Source organism: Aedes aegypti, chromosome 2 (assembly GCF_002204515.2).
Source record: "Aedes aegypti strain LVP_AGWG chromosome 2, AaegL5.0 Primary Assembly, whole genome shotgun sequence".
Lineage (NCBI taxonomy): Eukaryota > Metazoa > Arthropoda > Insecta > Diptera > Culicidae > Aedes > Aedes aegypti.
In genome coordinates this window covers 220401048-220419198 of record NC_035108.1, presented here as the reverse complement: position 1 = coordinate 220419198, position 18151 = coordinate 220401048, and the positions used below count along the sequence as shown (strand labels likewise).

The 18151-nt window shown below is 33.6% G+C and overlaps 2 protein-coding genes across 2 annotated transcripts in view; one reads left to right on the top strand and one right to left on the bottom strand.

The window, feature by feature from the left end:
- The window catches only part of LOC5567709 (ras-related protein Rab-3), a 75690-nt gene that overhangs the window by 19245 nt on the left and 38294 nt on the right, over positions 1-18151 (top strand). The window lies entirely within an intron of this gene.
- LOC5567710 (juvenile hormone acid O-methyltransferase) lies at positions 4119-17466 on the bottom strand. Its single transcript, XM_001651826.2, has 3 exons — positions 17009-17466; positions 4651-4931; positions 4119-4566 (listed from the first exon to the last, which is right to left on the bottom strand). The coding sequence occupies exons 1-3, from the start codon at positions 17380-17382 to the stop codon at positions 4385-4387; spliced, it is 837 nt and encodes a 278-aa protein (XP_001651876.1). The 5' UTR covers positions 17383-17466; the 3' UTR covers positions 4119-4384.

Here is an 18151-nt window from a genome sequence, read left to right as displayed (position 1 = left end):
GTTATACAATTTTGACGTATATGGCGAATGCAATCAATACAAAAATCTTTTTTTGTACTACAAAGAAACAAGTTATCGAAAACTAGCTATCAGTGACATAAAATTGGAATTCTAACGATGGATGCCGATGGCGGCCTGGCTTCAGAGAGAATTGCTCATATAATCCATAAATAAGATGTCTTCTACAATCTGCATGCAAAAAAGATATCAAAAAATGATTTTTTAGGTGATTTAAGGCCGGTGTCCGGGATTCGCAGTATCCGGACACTTCGAATCAACACGGTATACTAGAAGTTCCTAAACTTAATTTCATTACACCACAATTTTCCCATACTATACGTTAATGATCAAACCACACTGAATGGAAAAAACTCAATAATAAGATTATTTGAAATCGTTTAGTAATATTAATGTAAATCTCCAAGTTGTGTAAAACTTGGATGATTCAATGAAATGCTACCTATCTTGATTTCGATAAAATTTATACGAGTTATTGTGGGTTTTTGAAGTCGTTCGAAAGATCTGTGTTGAATATTGTTTGAGTCTACTCTTAAAAAAATGTTTCGTTTTAACATCTGATGAACTACCTAGCTGAAATGTTGGAATATGTACCCAAGCAGCACATATTGTTACAAGTAGCTTACAGCAACGGCTACTTCACATATTCAATAGTTACAATATGATACATTTGCAACATGAAAACATACTGCTATGTAACCGAAAAAGCGCAAAAAGTCGAGCCTTATGTAACTTGTTTGTTCGTTACATAAGAAGTTTACAAGCGACTGCTATGTAATTTGTTGATTACGCATGGGTTTTCCTGCGACAAAATAAATGAGACGGCGTTGAAGTTGTTGTTACTTTCTGATAGTTTTGAAACCGAACAACCATTTTAGAATTGAATGTCAATAAAAGTAATATGTATGATTTTCGAACGCGTAATTATTCACAAATACATAATAGATTTAACATGCCGATTTGAATTTGTGGTGAAATCAATCATTTTACTTGCTCAAAATTGACGCGCTCATAAAATAGATAATAATTTTATAATGAATAACACATGATACCTGGATTGTTGAGATATTATTCCATTATAACTGACACAAAAAATGGAAATTGACACTGTTACTCAAATCAGCAGTGTTTTTGATTTTCATTTAATTGTTTGTGAAGATTGTGATTCCAAAATCACGTTGTTACGTGTCCCACAGTTGGATTTTCTCGGTTGCCTATCATAAATCGCCATTTAATTTCATCTTGCTGCAGATACACTTCCGAATAACAGTTTGAGGACAGCCAATCTAAAATGATGACAACTATTAAAAAGCTGTTAGAGAGGCTGCAAATTGTTAATTCAACAATTTTAATTAATCACTGGAAAAATATCTATGAAAACAATAACTAGTCAAAAAATAATAAAGTTCTTATATCAAAATTAACAATACATATGAAAACTTTTGACATGTAGTGTTAACCACTGTCAGCAAGTTACTCGTTTGTTACACATTAGTTACCCAGAAATCTTAGGTTATTTTGAAACTGATGTGTAACTATACTGAAACTGCCAATAAATTACACTGCTGTCAATAGGGGAAGGGGTATTAAAATGAATACCTAAACGATATTGTCTTGCTTTTAATGGGAAAAATGATGAATTTGCGATAAATCATCAAATAATGTGCAAAAATCCCCTAAGTCAATTGACTGGAACCTTACAAAAGTATGAAAATAAAATGCTCCGTCCAAATAAGCACATGGTTTGTGACGTGCTCAAATGGCTCAAATAGCTCGAAAGAAGGCAAATTCCAACGTGTGCTATAATAAGGGCGCAAGTCGCATGATCGATTTCTCTTCATCGATCCTCTCTTCTGTGAATAAAGGTGACAAAATGCGAGTTTGTTAACATTTTTTCACTAAAATACGCTAGGAAGTAATGCAATCTTGCGTCCTGAGGTGAAACAACGAATTGAATTTAGAAATTGATCAATTTGTGCCAATATTAGGGACTTAGGGTAATATGGAATAGCGATTTAGATATGAAAAACATACTTTTTTATTATAATCGGATATAAAAATATGTTCTCTATTAAATATTAGAAACAACATCCACCCATTTGAGTATTTCTAGGGTTAATAAATCAATTAAAAAAATGCGTGCTTATCGGTCATCCATAAACCACGTAGTCATTTATTGGGGGAAGGGAGAAATTCTTCCCAATGACCAATTGGGAAAAAATAACCGCGTTGTTAATGGTAGCCCCTTGTGCATTTTTGTGCTGTCACTTCAATAGGGCCTAACTAACATGAGTGATTTCTTTTCATCGATTCTGCATATATAATGCATACCTACAGACGTTTGTTCTGATGTTATTGTTCAATAATAGATACATGCTGATGCGAAAGATTTACATTTGTAAGGTTCTAATTTGCGCGTTACTTCAGCGTGGCATGACGTTTGGTAGAATTTGAATTCAACAACTGTTTTGGTGTTATGAAATAGGGGGGTGGGGGTTTTGCCCCCACAAGTTGATTAAAGTTTAGGTCCTTCGATAAGTTTTTCAAGGACAAATTTAACATATTTATTGCACGTAATACAAACTATGACAGTGCATAAGTGGACCCTGTGGGAGTTGGAATCCCAGAACAAATTTCAACAAAGAAGACAGCCACTGACTGCTTTCGTAGTTAAGCTTAACAAAACACAATCATTTACGGGTTTCGCTGTTTAACGAGAAACTTGCAACGATCGGCGCGCCACAATAATTCGTGGACGGAGGGTATTAGAACTAAGTTGGAGATGTTGATTTCGATATTTTGTAGTAAACATCACCTCCAAACACTAGCTATTTTCCGGTGAAATGTTGACGTTTGATTACGAATTGTCTAGAAAATCCAAACACTTTAACGTTCAAGGATTCGTCATCGTAATCATCGAAACTTCAACAGCAATTTTTCTGTTCAAAACTGACTTTCGAAAATTTGTTCACTGTGTTCCGGTTGGAGAATAAAATACAGTGAGCACATGAATATATTCATGATTTTGAATGAAAAAACTGCTTTTGAAAATTATCGAGTTGATGACGGATTCTGACCCCTTAAACGAATTCTCGTCATTCCGTGTCATCAGCTCAAAGATTGGCGTTCCCCACAAAAGTAGTGAAGAGAACATTACAAATGTAACTAAATGTTCTGCGATATGTCTACTCGCAAAAATTGTCCTTCATTTATTAATTTGTTTATTAATTATAACTAGTTCTATCGCACAACATCAAAAATAGAGATGTTAATTAACGCAGCGATACGAATTAAGACTAAGACAGCTAAATTTTCACATACTTTCATCGTCGTTAAAATATTATGGAAATGTTTATTGTATGTTGTTGGTAAAACACACGAGCAAAACAAACATTTTTTATTTTTTTTATCACAGTCCTAAAAAAACATCTATGAATGATTATAATCCCTTCGAAAACAGTTCTCAAGGTTTCTGCTTCGACATCATATCATTACGATATTCACCTCATTGAAAACATCTCTGTGCCTAAAATTACATTAGTTTTAATTTCTGAACGTGGTTCTGACTTCAATTTATCTCAACAAAAACACTCTTGCATATGCTCTAAATCATCCGTGCGTAATAAAAATTATTGAAATTTGTTGTTCATGTGTAACAAGTTCGGTGTTCATTTTACCATCCTGTTCATTTTTTCACCTCTTCCCCTATGACAAATGGTAAACAAACTTCATGCTGTTACACACATGTGACTTAGCAATATGTATGTAACCTAGCGTGTTATTTGTTTCTTTGCAACCACAGATTCAATTCCAATGTAACTTATTCATTTTGACAGCTCTAGGTTAAGTTACATGCAAGTAAAAATGCATCACCTATGTAATGTAAACAAAGCGTAAGTTACAATGTAATAGTTTAGTAACCAAAATTGAAAAAAATCAATAAGATATGCTACAAATTATCTGAAATGTAACGGCAATGTAATTTGTTTTATTTTTCTAAAATATTGCATTTGTTACCAGTGCTACTTGGGTAGTAATGTTTAGAAATGGTTAAATTTGCTGATTTCACAACTCGAATGCATAAAATAAAACTTAAGATCTTTCTTTAGACGCTTGCCTCAGCGTTCAAGGTTTTTATTTATTGACATCAGAGATAAAACAATTTTGTTTTGACCACTAATTGGAAATATATTAATGGATTTTTCAGTATTAGTTACAATGATGAACTTTTGAAATGATGACATGTGTTAGTTATATAGAATCGAAAAGTTTGAAATACCCCAAAAAAGTATGATAAAAATAATAGACATTAATATTGCACAGCATCTGATATACTTTGCAATCCATTATTCCGATGTCAAACCCACTACTTCACTGCATAAACCACCACCAACTTGTACGGAGTAATAAATTTGTAATCATTTTCGTTCCCGCAACAGTTTTCGCTTAGAGACATCCTGCGCACAACAGCAATGTAATCGTTGAGGAAATCCTCCTGCAAATCCAATGGCATCCGTTCGCTGAATGGATTGACAGCTTGGACAGCTTCTGCAAAGATAGAAATGCCATTATAGTAGCGTTTCGAGCTGCTGCCATTCAATCAACTAACAGTTCGCATTAATCACGACTTACTTTTTAAGCTATCGATTCCTTCGTACACGTAGATTTTGTCCGCAATGTGGATTTTGTACTTGGTAAAGCCAACGGAGGAAAGAATTTCTTCGATTTCTCCGACCGGATTCTCACAGTACTGGTAAGGAGAAATGTACTTGTCCACGTCTGTCATATACATACTCCACTTGGCAGAATTGGATAGCTGATCATAAATGTCGAAAATAGGATTTCGGGCCAGAAATCCCAACAAACAATCGCCGTTCGGTGCCATAAGATTATAAATGTTGGAAAACGCCGATCTGAAAGAATGAGATTGTAATGCAGTAATAAAATGATCTTTTTAGTTATAATGATGAGCTTCATTCAATATATATTGTTAACAATGAACATTCAAGTGAGATCAAATGACATCATGTCACTGACATGAAAAGCAAAAAAACTAAGCAAGTGCATATAACATCAATGAAATAAGTCAAGTAAATGTTACTCCCAGAAATCATTTATAAACATTTTTAAAATAACAAAAATACTGGAGCAAAACTGGGAAATTGCAAAATGGTATTTGAAAAGATAATATAAATTTGTTTAATTATTTATTTGTTTTAAAATGAGCATGTTATTAGAAATGCTTTGACAGCATTCGCTATCAAGGATGAAAAAAAATCAGCTCTAACGACAAACAACACGGTATTTGAATGGTCCAAGAGGGCCATCACTCTTGCACCAACATGATTTCAGCACCTCACCACGCGCGTTAATCATAGATATATCGAGCATCCGATAAACTGTTTGTCGTATGACAAAGGGTTTGTTGGATATTACAACAAGTTACAATTAATGCGAATCAATTTAAAATTCACTGATAAACTTTTTCACATACCATGCACGATAGACTTTCAGATTAAAAACGACAAGCTAGGAGACAAATCGTGGAGTGCAATCAGAAAATCCTCTAATATTAGGACTTTGATTCGCGAACAATTGATCGTCAACTCACAGGCCGGGCGATTCTTTTCTCGTGGTGCGGAGTTTGTTATGATGGTCGTCAAGACTAAGGGTTTATCGTTGTTGCTATGATCTAGAGTGTCCATTTCCCGGCCATTTGGCTCGTCCCGGGATTCGGGACAAAAATCTATGCTTGTCCCGGGAAATCCCGGGATCCCGGGATTTATCAATTTTTCAATAAAGCTAGCATTTCGGTTGAAATGGAAGTTCAAATTTAACAATACAATGTTTTTTCAATGAAATAAACAGATAATGTAACTTTTCAAAATAATATGTTAATTATAGCAAATCACATTTCAGATATTCTGATGAAGAAACCTAACAAAAATCAAAACTTAGCTTAACTAATCACGGGTTTGCTACGGATTTTTTCAAATTCTCTATAACACTTATGAATGGAAGTTTGATAGAAACTTAAGTCATAATATTAAAGCGATTTGTTTGAATTTGAAAAGCCATAAAAACTTTAGAACAAAAGAAACGATCACAGATCATTGAAGGTATTGTAGATCATGCTAAAAGTTAATTACTCAAAATTATTAACTGAAGTTTGATGCCGTGAATCGCAAGTCAGTGCCATCTACATTGTGGTCAAAATTGAGTTGAGATCAGTTTTCATTATATCTTCTAATGATCTTTCAGCTGCCCTAACGAGAAATCACTTTTTGTTCAGTAAAATTAGGACAGAACACCAAGTCGAATTGTCCCATAATGAACAAAAAAACGCACTGCAGATTTTCGCATCGTGTTCATTACATTTATTAATTCATTCAAAAATGAATCGTTATTTGGTCATCTTTATATTTTTCCTAGAAAGGTTACGGAATGGAAAGCAAATTATGAATATTTCATCAGAATTGAAACATGTTCCATTCTCCTGGAATTTTTTGAATATTAGTATGGAAAACGAGATTGAAAACAGCTCAGTCAATTTTCTCAAAGCCTACTTTTTACAGATGGTACCGACTTGCGATTTGCGGCAGTTTAGGTGTACTCAGCATAGGTTTATAAAAAAGGCTAATGTTTAAAAGAAAAGCTTTAAAACTTTGCAACTAGACAAATAAGAATATGTACTTCTAACTTGGTAAATGGATCTTTTTAATTACTTTTTAATTACTTTAATTTTTAATAATTACTCGTTTATTCTCTTTTTCATTATGCTTTCCTACTTCATCAAATAAGATTGATAGTGCGGAAAAATGTCATTGTTTTTCATTGAAATTTAGTGGTTTTCATCAAGTTCTACATACATTTCGGGAATCCCGGGATTCCCGGGATATCAGAAATAAAATCCCGGGAAACGGGAAATCCCGAAATTTGTCAAATCCCGGGATTTTTTGTCCCGGGATGTCCCGGGATGGACACTCTACTATGATCGCATGATAAAGAACAACCACGATGCATCATTTGTTTTATCATGATCACTAGATTTCCATCCTTGTTCGCTATATTTGACCCAGAATATTCTCGTAAAGTACACCGTGCACAATATATTATCATACAGTCAAACTGGGTTACTTACGACAACAGGGAAACTTGCAACACATCGACATGATACAAAATAAATGTTTCTTGCAATGTTATTGGCTTAAGGTACATGAAGGTAGTGTTGACAGACTCTCACTCAAATCTCAATCAATGAGCTCTTTTGTGAGTCATGCTTGAGTTTTTTTTTTTGTGAAAAATCACTCAATCATAGCTGTCAATTTATGCTTTATGCTTTATGTAAGAAATTATGGAAATACGAGAAAATGAGTCTAACAGATAAGACAATCCACCCATTTTTTTTTTTGACGGCTGAGTTGCGTGATTGACACTCTAATAAGCGGTTTCTTCACCACCGCTTAGGCCTTAAACCTGGTTTAATCGTATGGGTAAACGTGGTTTACGGCTTAAGCGAAGGTGATGAAATCGGCCCTAACATGAAAAATTTCAATCGTGAGTTGTGAGATTTTGAGTTTCTCAAAACATTGTATGAATGCATGTGTATGTATGTAGCTTACTGATAGATTGACTGTAAGGCTATTTTTGGATAGAAAATTCTGGCTTTTCAGTCTATTTTAAAATTTAAACAACTGTATGGTTTCTTTTTCCAACGTTTCAGTCCTTATTGGACCTTTATCAAAGACTCGAAATTGTATGTTGTTTTTTGTCTATATGTTTGTTTGAACAATTAATCGTCATTGATGTTGTTGGATGTTCACAGTTATTTTACTACCCGGAAACAATTTGATGTTTAAGGAATCGAAATTCAGTCTACCGTTCGACTGGCGCAATTGTGTTAAATTGTTTACATAAACTGAAAAGCCAGAATTTTTTTTCCAAAAATGTATGTAGTTTAGCTAAAAACCGCGGTCCTTACAAATTCGAAAACTTTTGAGTGCACAAAAGGCCACGCAAAAATGTCCATTGAAGTCAAATTAAAATCTTAAAGTAATTTTCGAAGTTGTGGTTTTTAAACTAAAACTCAGAGCTACAAAATAATCAGTAACTTTATATGATGAAATCTAAAAAGTAGATTTTCGATAGCTGAATATTGGGTTTGACTTCCCGAGGAGGAAGAAATAACTCGCAATAATAGATGAATACCATATTTTGGTATCATACCATTATTAGGTATTGTTCAGTAGTCAATGCCTCAATTTGGTGTTATAATTGTATTGGAAAAACGGTTTAAAAAAATCAAAAATACTTTATTGAGGTATTCGACAGCTATTGAGGACTGCTTGAGGTATTGAACTACTATTGTAAAATTTCACTTTTATATGAAAATCCAGGTTCCGGGTCATTTGGCCGAATGCCATTTGGCCGAATGCCATTTGACCAAAATTAAGAAAAAAAAAGTGAACTACAATTAGCATGAATTTGCAATGAATTCAACGAACACTTCATTTTTAAAGAAGGATTAATCATCATTGAAATACAACTTTTTAGTATTAGTTCAAGAAACAGTCAATGCTGGAAGAAGAACATCCTAAATATCAGCAATTATTCAATTCTTGAGGGATTCCACGGAGGCATGCAAGTCGATTCTGATCGACCATTTCAAAAATATCTGAAACTTTGCACAGTTTTTCAGTTCCATCTTAATCGTCATTTTCCGATATCAAATCTTCAAGTTGAGTCACGACTAACTTTTCAAAAGGGTGTATGTGAAAATGGTTCAAAAATATTCAAAAAGCTGCACAGCAAAAACGGTTCGTTCGATTGTTAGACAACTAAAGAAACAAAGTTAGACAACTAAATAAAGATTCCAAAAAAAAATACACACAGTAAAAAAAAAAAATTTTTTTTGCATTAAAAAACATCATTTTTGTCACAAAAACTCAAATATCTCAAAACCCTATCGGAATACCAACGTAATTTTCTGAGGGAAAACGGTCCATTATATTAGCTATCTACCATAAAAATTTGGTGATGGTAAGCCAATAAACAAAAAAGTTATGACATTTCAAATATTTCACAAATTTGACTCTTTGTGAAACAATTTTTTTTTTCATTGTTAATTTTTTTTAGGACCGCAGTTTGTTGCTGAATTTTTTGTTAAGGGTACCACATGAGGTTAACAAGTTGTTTTCATGATATTTTATTTAATTATTCATAACTATTATAGCATCTATTAGAAAGTTAGACGCGATCCAGTGTTGTGATCTAAAGTCTTGATAGTGTCATATTTTTTATTGTACGTAACTGAAGAAAAATTCTCTCAATAGTGTTGAAACCTTTTGATAAAAGAAACCTATAAGAAATCTAATATTGAAGACAAAAGCTACAAAAAAAGTTTTCTATACAGGTATACGACTAGTTTACCTGCAAAAAGTTTACCTCGTAGAGAACAAGGCGGGTCTATACCCAGGTGATCTAGTATACGTAAAGCAGGTCGGTTTTCTCGGCGCTGGTTTTCTCCACAAAGTTAAAATCTGATTACACCTGGGTATAGACCCGCCTTGGTAGAGAATAGACTTTGTTAATCATATTTGGGAGAAAGCGAGTAACTTCAACAACATCAAAAACATGATAGGTACATACCATGAACATACTCACGAAAAAGCTAAAAATATACTACCACTACGGTTATAAAAGATTTAATTGTAAAATTTTTCTTCAGTCAAGCAAACGACACCAAACTAGTCAGTAAAAACTTAAAAGTGATTTTGTTTATTAAAATCTAACGAGCAACATGAGTAGTCGCTTTCCCAACTGTTGCAGGCCGTTTGCAGAAAAAAAGTGTTCGAAAGAGCTACGAAATCTCACCGAAAGCACCATACATAAACTGAAAGCGGCTGGTTATGCTCCAATGTCTACATTGAATACAAATTTACGCATTTGTACGTCCTGCCATTTAAACGTTGACAAACGGGCAATCTGTACATCATCGGTGGATCAGGTTGCAGGAAGTTCGAAAACAACAACAACTGAGGAATTACTAGATGCACCGACAACAACTGAGGAGTTACCAGAAGTACCAAGTGGAGATAGTCTTGCCACGGTACCATCAGCGACATCTGTTTCAACAAATCAATCAGAAGATGAGTGCATCCAGAAGGTCAACATCGAACGCTTCAACGAAGGGATAGCTGGAATAAAAGTGACTCCGATTAAATTGACGAAGATGGGTTACGTCAATTATCCCGAGAAAAAATACCGTGAAATCAACGAAGCTGTACGAAGAAACCTCTTCAAATTAGGACCTGAGGATGTGGAAAATACAGACTACGATGAGGTAATTATGAATATGAAGGAAAGGTTCTCGAATCTAGCCACGACAAGGAAAGAAAAATTATTGATTTTGTCGATGCTGCCAAGCTCGTGGTCTATTCAAGACGCCATTGATGAGTTCAAAACCAAAAGAGGCAAAACAATTCATAAATAACTGTCTTGCAACCAAAAATGCTAGGTCGAGTACTTCATTAACAGATGAGACAAAAGAAAAAATAATTCAATATTTTGAAGACGATGAAGTAAGTAGAGCTATTCCTGGCCAAAAAGACTATGTATCTGTAAAAAAGATGGAAAGCGTCAAGCAATCCAAAAACGATTAATGATGACTACTTTGAAAGAAGCGTATACACGCTTCAAGGAAATTAACGAAAATATTAAGGTAGGTTTTTCCTCATTTGCAAGCCTTCGTCCAAGGCAATGCAAGCTTCTATCCAATTCAGGAACACATAATGTTTGTGTGTGCACAACACACGAAAATATTAACCTAATCTTACATAGTTTGAAAAGAATCAATTTATCAAAGGATATTAAAATGTTAACTGGTAGTCTTTTGTGTGAAAATACAACATCAAATTGCTATCTACGATCTTGTTCGGATTGTCCAGATTCTTCATCATTGGAAAATACTTTATTCGCTGAGTTTGAAGAAAATTATATTGATCAGTTATCATTTGAGCAATGGGTGACCACGGATAGGTGTGATCTAGAAACTATTGTGAAACCTGTAGATGAGTTTGTGTCATTTTTTTGCTTGAAATTAGAAAGTTTAATTCCTCACGACTTTATTAAAACAGAGCAATCCCGCTTTTTAAAAAATACGAAAAATACATTACAAGATGGTGAATTTTTAGTCATTTGTGATTTTTCTGAAAACTATAGCTTTGTATTGCAAGATGAAGTGCAGTCCTATCACTGGAACGTACAACAAGCTACAATTCATCCATTCGTTATTTATTTCAATGGAAGTACGCAAATTGAACATTTTAGTTTTATTGTAATTTCCGAAGATTTAAGACACGACTCAGTATCTGTAAATTTGTTCATTGCCAAAATGATTAACTTTTTACGCGTTGATAAGGATAAAAAAATCAGAAAGATATATTTCATGTCTGATGGAGCAGCATCGCAGTACAAAAACCGTAAGAATTTTTCGAGCCTATGTCAATTTAAATCAAAGTACGGAATTGATGCAGAATGGCATTTCTTTGCTACGTCACATGGCAAAGGTCCTTGTGATGCTATTGGAGGAACCATAAAGCGCATGGCCACAAGAGCAAGTTTAGCCAAAGAACGTGAGCATCCAATTAAAACTGCAAAAGAACTATTTGATTGGGCGAATCGCAGAACAGAAGAAGATTTAACAAAATTATCATTTTGTTTTACTACTACTGAAGAGTACGAATTAACGGCATCAGAGCTCAGCGAGCAATATAATAACGCGAAAACGATCCAAGGAACCCAAAAATTTCACTGTTTCATTCCATTTTCAGAAAATAAAATTAAAGCAAAACTATACTCGAACTGTACTGATAATGATGCAAAAGAGTTCGATATTGTAAAAAATTGAATAACAATAAATAAATAAATAAGTATTAATAAAATGTTTTCATGATCTCATAACGCATACCCAAATCCAAAACTTTTAAAGTTTATATATAACATTTAGAAACTCATCGATCATACTCTAAAAAAAAATATCCTGGTAAAAAAAAAATTATTTTCGTGTAATCTGTTGATTTATTTTAATTTATACATATATACATATACATATAATATTTATACATATACATAATCTTTATACATATAATATACATAATACTAATGAATACATGAAAACGACTTGTTTAATTCACGCAAGGCCCTTAACAATAAAATCAGCTACAAACTGCGGTTCCCGTAATAATATACACCGAAAAAAAATTTTTTTTTTCTACTAAATGTGAAAATTGTGACATGTTTGAAATGTCATAACTTTTTTGTTTATTGGTTTACCATCACCAAATTTTTATGGTAGATAGCTAATATAATGGACCGTTTTCCCTCAAAAAATTACGTAGGTATTCCGATAGGGTTTTGAGATATTTGAGTTTTTGTGACAAAAATGATGTTTTTTAATGCAAAAAAAAAAAATTTTACTGTGTGTATTTTTTTGGAATCTTTATTTAGTTGTCTAACTTTGTTGCTTTAGTTGTCTAACAATCGAAAGAACCGTTTTTGCTGTGCAGCTTTTTGAATATTTTTGAACCATTTTCACATACACCCTTTTGAAAAGTTAGTCGTGACTCAACTTGAAGATTTGATATCGGAAAATGACGATTTAGATGGAACTGGAAAACTGTGCAAAGTTTCAGCTCAATAGAAAAAATGAATTAAAAAATTTACCAAATTTTGGTGCTGTTGCTTGGAATCACTCTCTTTGCTTAGCTGTCAGCATAGGTATTCACATTGCGTTTGTAGTCAGCTTTTGACAGTTACTAAAACGGTTTAGAACTAATACGTCCTTCTGTAGCATCAATTTGCTTCAATCATTCTGATCGTACCTAGTAAATTAATTATTTTCTAGCAATCACATATTTTACGGAGAAATAGTGAGCTTCTTTGGCGTAGGTTCTCATCGAGACGTTCAGTGCAGAGTTCAGTTCACTCATTGCAATTATAATCTTGAAGGAGAATGACATCTCACCTAAGTTATAAGGGTTAACTTAAATATAAGTCTTAATTCCAATAACTATGAAAAAAAATCAAAGAACAGCCTTAATCAAAAGAAGAAGATTTTTTTATAAAAATTTAAGCAAGTGTAATGCAAATAATTGTTATATCAGTTTAACTACAAAGAACTGCCGATGAGTTAAAGAATATAAGCTAAATCATTGCCAATAATAAAGGATGTACGGGTCCCTTTGAATTGAAAGAATATTGAAATATATTTTCAAAAGTAGGAAAAATGTTTGATGAAATAATTTAAAAACTACTTCAAACCCTAGCACCCCGTTGGTAACACAGAGGTACACCTTATCAGCTTAGAGTTTTGACGCAAGCTCACATTTTTTTTTCCGTATCGTTTTTTGTTTTGTCTCTTGGAGCACTTATATAACGACAAACATGACGTTCCGCCGTTCCCGCTATGTCCCGCATTATAAAGATCAAAAACATAAATAAGCCGATCAGTTGTTAGGCCACACATATAAATCCTATACATCAGCGTTGGGAAAAATTTATTATTTTTTACTGATTCGGCCAAACGGCATTAGGCCAAATGGCTGGATACCTAAAATCCATAATGTATTATATTGGTATAACAATACCTGGTCTAATTATCAGTTTGGTGTTAGTAGAACAGGCATGAGATATTATTTGAGGTATTTTACCTCTTATGCATGGCTCATTCATACCTCATACAGGTTATAAGAATTGGAAATTATGTGGTATGGAATATCTTAGTTTGGCATTCAGTAGCACTTTTCTTCTGCTCAGGTTTACTTATATGCGTGCAGCTTGAAACAAACTACGGAAAGTGCTTAGGACAATAACATAAATTATTGCAAATTATATTTGTATTATAACGCCCTTTTATATTCATGTTCATTATAAAATATCAAGATTTCAGATATACACACCGAAGACTGTTCATTTTATAAAGTAGACACCTTGTTTATGCTATATCTTTTATATTTTTTGATAAAATAGTAATCGGTTTTCTGTGCATCGTTTAACTATTATTCTACAATGTTATGACATTAAAAAAAAACTTACAAAATGCTTTTGGTTGAAGAACTGAATAGCTTTTCCAAACACTCCTAAGAAGAACTCTTCGTCAAAGTTAAGCATTATTTTTCGCATAACGCTGATCCTCATTATTATGAACAAATTGTATGTTGGTATCCTTTACTATTCAACTGAAGGTAGAGCTTCAAAAAAAATCAATAATATTCTACTCTAGTAGCTTTTTTCATATTAAAACTGTATTAGTACTTGCGTCGAGACATACAATAAATCCTAAAATTATACTAATATCAGTTCCATTTCAATTTAAAATATTTTTTTCTAAATAAATTAGTGAAAAATGATTTTATGATATTTGAAAAACAGTTTCTCCAAAAATAATTTTATATTTTGCAGTAGCTCTCTGATTGATGATGTTCTGGAAAAACAAGCGTATTTTGAAAATAAATAATATAGATTGTCGAATTTTCCAATCATTTTCTAATAATCCTTGATTTTGACAACCTCCAAAAATGGACCGTTCTATACATTGTGCCTTATTGGTTTGAAATATAATTATTTTGCTTACTTTTTATTTATAACAACACTATACGATGTTAGTTGAACGATGTACAGAAATCCGATTGCGATTTCATTAATAAATTAAAAAGGTATAGGGTAGGTGTACCAGTTATGGCCATAGTGGTTCCCTATTTCGCCATACGTGATAATTTGAATCTCTCAACATTTTGAAAAGTTTTTTTGTGTTTTATCAGTAAGATATAGGATATATCTTGATGTTCAAGCATCCAAAAAGATTTAAAATGTGAAAGCTATCCGAATTTCGCATATGGCCAAATAGGGAACCACTATGTCCATAACTGGTACACTTTCCCTAGCATGTACAAGGTGTCAACTTTTTAAAATGAACAGTCCTTAGAGTTAAATAATTGTGCTTTCAAATGGGTTAATATGCAATACTTTTCAACTGCAAAGCTATTCAGACGACAGTTCAAAAATTTTGAATTAATTATAAATAATGAAGTGTCCTATTCGTCACGTACAAAAGTACGATGTGATAGCTTACTGAAATTTAGTTTTGTTAAGTTGGAAAGAAGGAAAAATGTGCGTATTCCAAGCCACCCAGAATGTGTGGTATCTTGCTATAAACAGTTCTACTCAAAGTTTACTAAAAAAATATTACCTAATACATTAATTATTTTCATCATACGATAAGTTACTAGACCAATGTATGAAACACTCGAAACTCAGAAACAGTTGTCAACTTGAACATTTGTTTCACTTAAGTTTTGATCATTTTTGTTATTAAATAAAACAACACAAGAATAATAATACATGGTGATTCGATAAAATTCTTAATAACTTGAAGGCTAGGGGGCTCTGGAAACAAAGTGATTTTTCTATAGGTTCATGCTTCACAACATGTCACGGAAATCGGAATCGAAAACCATATCCCATATATCTACGTTGCATCGTCAGTCAAATTCGCCACTTTTGATCTATTCAAATAGCCATTTTTTTATGTAAGCAATGGAAAATAAAAAAAAAAACTTTGTTGAAGTTTTCTTAATCTAAGAAAATTTTCCATTAGAATACAATAAAAAAATATTCTAAAAATAATGAGATTTATATTTTTCAATGCTCTACACGAAAATGTGATCAATAGATTGAGATAAAAAGGTTTGCGTAGCGTAGTACAGTCAACTCTCCATAACTAGATATTTAAGGGACCATCAAGTTAGGGAGGTATCAAGTTATAGAACACAAAATCAGTGCAACTTGAATTCAAGGGACCATCCAGGTTACCATGTAAACCAAAATTCTCTAGCTCGATATCGAGATACGATATATAACACACATGTTTGATTTTCAGTTTGATGGAACTGCAGAAAACTTGGGACTTTAGGATTGGGGCTGTTGCCTATCACCCCATATTGGTGGTAAAAATGTTTTGGATTTTTTCTGACATTTTGTTATCAAGTCATTGAAACTTTTATCAGATAACTTGTACAAAAATTGACTCCGGCACTTTAGGTAAAGACTTTGAACTTCATATATTTACCGTGTAGTTAGAAATGAGATGCCTCTTTTTATAGATAAAACTCGTAGCAGGCATTAATGCCTAATGCATCTGAAACCAATCCCCGAAACATTAGATAATGAAAAATGTAATTTACATAACAAGAAACATAAATTTGGCATTTGCCGATGTGTTGGAAGTTTCCCTACTATTGAAATTTACCCCGTTTGACGGAATCAGTAAATCCATTGTCACCCAGCCCGCAGAATCAAAGACATTGTCATCTCCTATTCTTGTTGCAACAATTTTGTACCGCAATAACAGTTTATCACCACTTGACACCACAGAATATGATAATGATCGATAATTTTAGAGAACTTTTTGCGTGTTGGTAAACATTGGCACATAATAGAACATCATACACAAACATAACTTGGTTTTGTGTTTAAAATAACTGATTGATCACGAGTTCAAAAAAATTGCAACTATGTTGAGCCTTGTGATTAGCCTGACAATTTTGCTTTTGATTGTATGTAGCTTGCTTTGTTGCTCGTTTTTCATTTGTTTTGATGACAATTCGATTCACTGGACGGAACCTCATATTCCTATGAGGGTATACTGGACACTATGTATCTTTTCTGCGCACCGTTCACGTTTTAGTGGAAATAGTTCCTAATGCAACTGAAACACTTTGATGTTATCGTGATAAATTTTTCAATGCCTATATTCTTGATGCACTTCAAAGCTTTTTTTGAATAACAAGTTAAACCTTCAGATATATACAAACTGTCCTGAAATGTATTCGAAGACACACATTTTTGCAGCCAAACAAAAGTGATTTTTTTTATCATGAACGCGATATGAGCGTGAGACCTCATCAAAAGTACATGGTAAAAATTAACCAACCTCTGACTTCGCACCCAGTGCAGACAATAAAAAGAAGTAATGTGGTCAAAACAGCCCCACTTGTTCAGAAACGATGAAATGTCGCCTTCGATATCCAAAGTTTCAAAAAATAAGTTTTCAACATCGGAATGCACTTTTCTAGCAAATCGCACCATCTGTTCCGACACATCTGTCCCAAGAACGCGTGCCCGTTTTGGAGGCACCATTGGGATCACAAAATCAATCAACACATCTCCACTGCCGCAGCCAATATCCAGTAATGAGTCTTCGTTTTCTTCTTTCCACCGCAGAAGATGCCCATGCTCGTCAAGAATTTCTTTTGCATCTCGCCGTTGGACACCGTTAGCTCGGTGATAAAGATTAGGTTTGTTCATTTCACTTTCACTCTGATTCGTTTTGGAAGCACTTTCGCTGCCTGAAGCTTGGCGATGCGCCAAACCAGAACAACTTGAGGTTTCTGACCTAAGTCATCTGGTTTGAGCTTACCTTTATAAGATTTGGTCACATTCTAGAGATCTATCAACTCCACAGCATTGCTGAGATGCTGAAAAGTGACGTTGCTCTCATGGTTGTGGTCATTCATTCAAACTTATTCAAATGTGTATGGGAGGGGGCTCGATGAGATGATCCAGAGATACGTTTCAAGGTATGATACATCTCCAGTTCCCTGTCCAAAATTTGCATTAATGTTCTCGTCATTCATATCCGGTTACTTGAGGTCAAAGGGCGCAACTGTTGTAGAATGCTACCTAGAAAGTACGTCAAAAGATAAGAATATAAACTCACATCCAAAAACAAATTCCGCAACTAATGTCAGTTACTTCCGTTGGATTGTTATTAGCATGGCATTGTAATCTGGGAGAATGTTGTTATTATCTCATTTTGGTCGACTGCATTTCTAGTAAGAACTGTGGATTTAATTGTTGCTCTATTATTGGCAACCCGAAATCAGCCAAGCTTCGAGCCGCACTTATTTCGGTTTGATCACGTGCAAACAATTTTTACGAGAATAAGACAAAACCGTGATATTGGCGAAACAAAAAATAAATGTAATACGTCGTAAGTATTCGATTGATGAAATACGTCTCATTTGATGCAAAATGTATGATTTAGGAGGTAAGAAGGTATCTTTCGAGGATCGTT

What these genes read in the sequence shown, in the direction of transcription:
- LOC5567710 (XM_001651826.2), bottom strand. Translation starts at nt 17,382, where the DNA reads ATGAACAAACCTAATCTTTATCACCGAGCTAACGGTGTCCAACGGCGA. An exon ending in CACTGGGTGCGAAGTCAGAG is followed by an intron (nt 4,932 to 17,008) that starts GTTGGTTAATTT and finishes TCATTCTTTCAG; the next exon opens with ATCGGCGTTTTCCAACATTT. An exon ending in AGGAATCGATAGCTTAAAAA is followed by an intron (nt 4,567 to 4,650) that starts GTAAGTCGTGAT and finishes CTATCTTTGCAG; the next exon opens with AAGCTGTCCAAGCTGTCAAT.